A 6032-nucleotide genomic window follows, 5' to 3' on the forward strand; every position below is an offset into this window, starting at 1 on the left:
TCAGGCCCCACGACCAGACCCCCCCATCAAAAAAAAAGGATGCTTTCTGTCTTCTCTACTTGAGAAGAAAAAGAGAAGGAAACCAGAGTTCTATACCTAGTCCCCTAATTTTAGATGTTGGGAAGGGAGCTCGCTGCTTTGCCTGCTGCTTCCATTCCAGGAATGTGTTGTAGCTGCAAGGAAGGAAGGTTTTGGCTTAGCTTGTGTGACTGGTTGCAAAAAAATTTACATAGATCATTAAATGATTTTGATTAGTTTCAGTATACCTTGATACAAAATTAGGTTTTCACTTTGAAGGATGTTGCTTGTTATAGGAAATGGATGCATTTATTTGAAGTTTTTAAATGGGTTTTTATTTTTCAGTTAAATCCAGATGTGAATGTTTTCCAACGGAAATTTGTGAATGAAGTTAGAAGATGTGAAGAAATGGATCGAAAACTTCGTATGTGCATTTTGGTCTTGTATGATGTCACTATAATTTATGTAGATTAGAGACATTAATACTTTTTTTATTTTTTTGGTCGGTCGTGTGGCTTGAACTCTGGGTCTGGGTGCTGTCCCTGAGCTCTTCATCTTAAGGCAAGTGCTGTACCCTTGAACCACAGTGCCAGGGTTTTGGTGGTTAATTAGGGATAAGAGTCTCACGGACTTTCCTGCTTGGGTTTGGCTTGGAACCATGATTCTCAGATCTCAGCCTCCTCTGTAGCTAGGATTACAGCCATGAGCCACCAGCACCCAGCTAGACATTAGTGCTTTTAATAAAGGAAGGAAATATTACAGGAGAGAAAAAGAGACATTAAGATGATCAATATATACAAATAGATTTTGTCGGGTTTAGGCTAGAAACTTTGTTCAAACAACAGGGCAGGTGGAAAGTACTGCCGTTATTTTTTTCTTTTTTCCTTTCCTTTTTTTTTTGGGGGGGGTGAGGGGGTCCGGTCGTGGGGCCTGAACTCTGGGCCTTAGTGCTGTCCCTCAGCTCTTCAGCTCAAGGCTAGCACTCTACCACTTGAGCCTCAGTGCCACTTCTGTTTTTGTTTTTTTTTTCTGCTTATGTGGTGCTGAGGAATTGAACCCAGGGCCTCATGCATGCAAGGTAAGCACTCTACCACTGAGTCACCTTCCCAGCCCTGCAGTAATTTTTTCATGAGATTTAATAGCAAAACTACATTATAGAATGCTGAGAGAAGAAAGCAGAGGACTGTCAATTTCAGATGTCAGCAGAGCCACCTTTTAACGTAGGCTAATGAATGAGTAAATGACTTATTCATTCTCTTTAAGTTTCCTTCAGGATGAGTGCTAACCATTTAATGACCAAAGTGCCTAAAGATCAGAGAGTTTTAGTGACTTGCCCAGGAACATAAGTAGTCATGATAAAGTTAGTATTTCATCTTGCCCAAGTAATTGTTTTTTTTATTTTGTTGGTTGTGGGGCTTGAACTCTGGGCCTGGGTGCTGTCCCTCACCTCTTCAGCTCAAGGCGAGTACTCTACCACTTGAGCTACAGCGCCACTTCCAGTTTTCTGGTGATTTATTGGAGATACGAGTCTCACAGTCTTTCCTGCCTGGGCTGGCTTTGAACCGCGATCCTCAGATCTCAGCCTCCTGAGTAGCTAGGATTACAGGCATGAGCCACCAGTGCCCGGCTTTGCCCAAGTAATTGTAACCCCTCTGTTCAGTATTTTCACAATTAAAAAAAGTTTTAAAAAAATTAGTATTTTAAACCATGTTTTTCTGTTTGTATCCAAACCTACTATCTTACCACTGTACCAAGCCTCTTAGAGTTGGATGATAGGTGGCTCTGAAACACTTTTCTCTTTTGGTATTTTGATCCTTTTGCAATATTTTTAAAATGTGTTTGCATATTTAAATTTTTACACTTAAAACTTACCTGAGAGCTTGGTAGAGTACTTGCCTAGCATGCAGTAAGGTCCTGAATTCTACCCTAGCACCACAAAACCAAACTAAAAACAAACCCCCCAAACCGAACAAAAAACCTGATTGTTTTCAAATGTAATACATCCTTTTGGCCAAGAGTTGTTTTACTACTGTGTGGTGTCATGTTCATTTATATTATATATATTTTTTAACTGTGTTTGGCCATAATAATATTTACAAACTGAACTGTCATACTTGGGGAACATATTTTGGGGAGCATTTATATTGAGCATATATATTTATATTGAAGGGAGTAAAGAGGGAAGGAAGGAAGATGTGGGTTCTGGGTTTACTATCCTCTTTAGAATAGCTTTAGAGAGTGTGGGGTATAAGAAAGGATATGGTAGGGCTAGGAAGATGGCTCAGTGGTAAAGTGCTTGCCTTGTATGCATGAGGCCCTGGGTTCAATTCCTTAGCACCACATAAGCAGAAAAAGCCGGAATTGGCACTGTGGCTCAAGTGGTAAAGCACTAGCCTTGAGCTGAAGAGCTGAGGGACAGTGCCCACCCAAGCCCAGAGTTCAGGCCCCATGACCAACATTTAAAAAAAAAAAAAAGGATATGGTGGAAATATGAAATGTCTTTCTTAGGCTGAAATACTTTGTAGCCAGGTTTTAAATCTTACTATTTTTCCTCTAATAGTTGCAGTTCTAGACTTGTATAGTTAGATGTGACTGTTTTGACTCTTATCATTTTAGGATTTGTTGAAAAAGAGATAAGGAAAGCTAACATTCCCATTATGGACACTGGTGAAAACCCAGAGGTACCCTTCCCTCGGGACATGATTGATTTAGAGGTAAATAATTCTGAGAAAACAAAATATTTTTTTTTTCTGATTAAGTATGGAAATTACTTTCTGAGTAGGTAGTGAGTAGAGTAATTCTTGCCAACCTTATGAACATAGTGGATTGACTATAAGTAAATTCCCTTTTTTATGTTTCAGACAGTATCTCAATATCTCAGTATCTCATATCTCATATACTACTAAATAAATGTTTACTGATTTATTGAACCCTTATTGGATTAATGTCAAATTATCTAGTTGTCTATTAATCATAGAGTAAATGAATAGCCCCTGGGCTTTTTAATAATATTTGTCCTCTTGAAATGGGCACCAGAGGGGCTGGGAATGTGGCTTAGTGGTAGAATGCTGGCTTAGCATGCATGAAGCCCTGGGTTCGATTTCTTAGTACCATATAAAAAGAAAAAGCCAGCAATGGGGCTGTGGCCCAAGTGGTAGAGTGTTAGCCTTGAGCAAAAGAAGCTCAGGGAAGTGCCCAGGCCCTGAGTTCTTCAAGCCTTGGGACTGGCAAACAAAAAACAAAAACAAAAAGAATGGCAGCTGGGCACATGGCTCATGCCTGTAATCCTAGCTATTCAAGAGGCTGAGATCTGATGATTGTGGTTCAAAGCCAGCCTGGGCAGGAAAAGTTTCTGAGACTCCTATCTCCAATAAATCACCAGAAAACTGGAAGTGGTGCTATGGCTCAAGTGGTAGAGCACTCGCCTTGAGCTGAAGAGCTAAGGGACAGCGCCCAGGCCCAGAATTCAAGCCCATGACCAAAAAAAAAAAAAAAGAATGAGTACCAGAGGCTTATGCTTGTAATCCTAGTTACTCAAGAGGCTGAGATCTCAGGATCAGGGGTTGAAGCAAGCTGGGGCAGCAAAGTCCATGAGACTCTTATCTCTAATTAAGTACCAAAACGTTGGAAGTGTAGTTGGCTCAAGTGGTAGAGTACCAGCATTGATGCGGTAGGGGGGGAGGGAAGCTCAGGAATAGCACCCAGGAATAGCACCTGAGTTCAGCAACCTCTAGATTTAAACAAAAAACCATTTACAGAGTGTACAATAAAATCTATAGATAATGATTATGTTAAGCAGAAAAATTACATAAAGAAACTTGGTCCAGCAAAATCAGAAGTATTTTCTGGGTAGGTGTATCTTTGACAGGCTAAATTCATTGAATTCAGAGTAAGCATATTGAGCTTAGCTTGATTTAACTTTTTTTCCCCCTCTAGGCCAATTTTGAGAAGATTGAAAATGAACTGAAGGAAATCAATACAAACCAGGAAGCTCTGAAGAGAAACTTCCTGGAACTGACTGAATTAAAATTTATACTTCGCAAAACTCAGCAGTTTTTTGATGAGGTCAGACTATTGTTTCTTATAGTTCTTGAGCAGCTGATAATATACCTGCACACATGGGCCATGATTTGATTCCAATAATTATTTTAATTTGCTAGTTTGGAAGCAATACCATTTTTGCACCTTTTATTTGAAGAAATGTCAGATTGTGTTCCATTCTCATGCAGTACATAGCCAGCCATGGTTCTGTATATTTTCACATCTGCAAATTTTCATCTTAAGATGGGGAAAGAAAGGAACCCTAAAGTCATTGCATAAATGTAGTTAAAATTTTTATATTAGATACAGCTTAATATTATAAGGTAAGTATATTCTTAAGGTTAAAGTGTAAGAAAATAACATCTGGCTATATGCAAAATAATAACAAATATTTAACCAACAAACCCTTGATTATATTTGCATTTTATCTTTGTGTTCACTTTTAAAGCTTTGGGCACATTTTCAATACTTTTAGAAAACACCTGTTACTGATTTTTTTCCAAAAGTTTCTTAATATGTTGTATGGAAATACTAGCAAGCATATTTGGATTTTCCCTAAACATAACTTCATCATTTTACAGGGAAAAATGTTAACAAGTTCCTGGGTTAAATAGGTAAATAAGTTGATAAATGGCAGTTTACTTAAGTGGTCCCCTTAAAAGGACTTAAGAGGCTTACAAAAGGCTGCTTTCTTCCAGTTAAACCTGGAAAGAAATATTATCTTTCAATCTGAAAGCAATTTTTCTCATGGACTAAATACTGGTAACTTTTTTTGACTGATGTCTTAGTCATGATTAGTAGCATTAGACATTTCAGAGATTGTTCTAATTACTACTATAGTGTGTAGTTTATTTTCTTTGCATAACAAAAATACATTGCAGAGCTTTTAAATATAGAGGGCCTATTCTAGTGAGCATTGATTACTACCCTTTAGCTTTATTTTTAATTTCTGTCTCTTGAAAAAAGACCATGTCTCGAAGTTGGTACAGTTCTCTAATCAGCAGCAACACTTCACCTGGGACCTTGTCAGAACTAGAAATTATCAGTCCTACCCTAGACCTGCTGAGTCAGAAACTTTGGGGTCAGGCCCAGTCATCATTTTAATAGATGAGCATGATAGTTTGAAAACCACTAATCTAGAGGAAATGTACTGAGACTGTGATACATTCCTCAGTCACTACAGATTTGACTCAAGAGAAGCCACACCAATTAAAAAGATTTGTGGAGGTGAGGGCAGAAGAAAAGCTCATGTGAACTTAATTGCTAGGTCCTCCCAAGAATCAGACTAGTTATGTATCAGTAGAGGTTTGGTGGAAAATTCAGCTTGCTCACTGAGTTGAGAATTTGAAACTGGTGATAATGTCCCAAAGTCATCACATAAGAGGGTGTGGACAATGTGATTAACTCTTTCCAAGTGTTTTAGGTCTTTTGCAACAGACATATTTGTTCATTAGAACAAACTACAGGCATTCACCACCATATCTAGCCACCCCTCCTTTTTGTGTGTGTGTCAGTCCTGGGGCACTGCCCCTGAGCTCTTCTGCCCAAGACTAGGCCTCTACCACTTGAGCTACAGCTCCACTTCCAATTTTTTTTTGTACTTAATTGGAGATGAGTGTCATGGACTTTCCAGTCTGGGCTGGCTTTGAACTACAATCCTCAGATCTTAGCCTCCTGAGTAACTAGGATTATAGGTGTGAGCCACCAATGCCTGGTTAGCTTTTCCCCTTTGATGTTCCCTTTAGTTTACTGCTGAAATGTTGCTGTGATATCTTTCGTCTCCTGTAATCCCAGAATTGGGGGGGACTGAATTAGGAAGATCTTGAGTTCAAGGCCAGCTAGGACTAAATTAGCAAAACTTCGTTTTGAAAAAGAAAGGAAAGAAGGAATGAAGGAAGGAAGGATTTCAAGATCTCTTTGTTTTTCTTTTTTCCCTTTTTTTTTTTTTTCGGTCCTGGGGCTTGAACTCTGGG

General features: G+C 38.9%; 1 protein-coding gene across 1 annotated transcript in view; it reads left to right on the forward strand.

Moving 5' to 3' along the window:
- Atp6v0a1 (ATPase, H+ transporting, lysosomal V0 subunit a1) overlaps window positions 1-6032 on the forward strand; it is an 80538-nt gene that overhangs the window by 30781 nt on the left and 43725 nt on the right. Inside the window, exons 3-5 of the mRNA XM_013037426.1 lie at window positions 364-442; window positions 2635-2732; window positions 3955-4083. Coding sequence (XP_012892880.1) covers window positions 364-442; window positions 2635-2732; window positions 3955-4083 — 306 coding nt within the window. The remainder of the gene's footprint in view (window positions 1-363; window positions 443-2634; window positions 2733-3954; window positions 4084-6032) is intronic.

The sequence above is a fragment of the Dipodomys ordii genome, unplaced genomic scaffold (assembly GCF_000151885.1).
Source record: "Dipodomys ordii isolate 6190 unplaced genomic scaffold, Dord_2.0 Scaffold7, whole genome shotgun sequence".
Classification (NCBI taxonomy): domain Eukaryota; kingdom Metazoa; phylum Chordata; class Mammalia; order Rodentia; family Heteromyidae; genus Dipodomys; species Dipodomys ordii.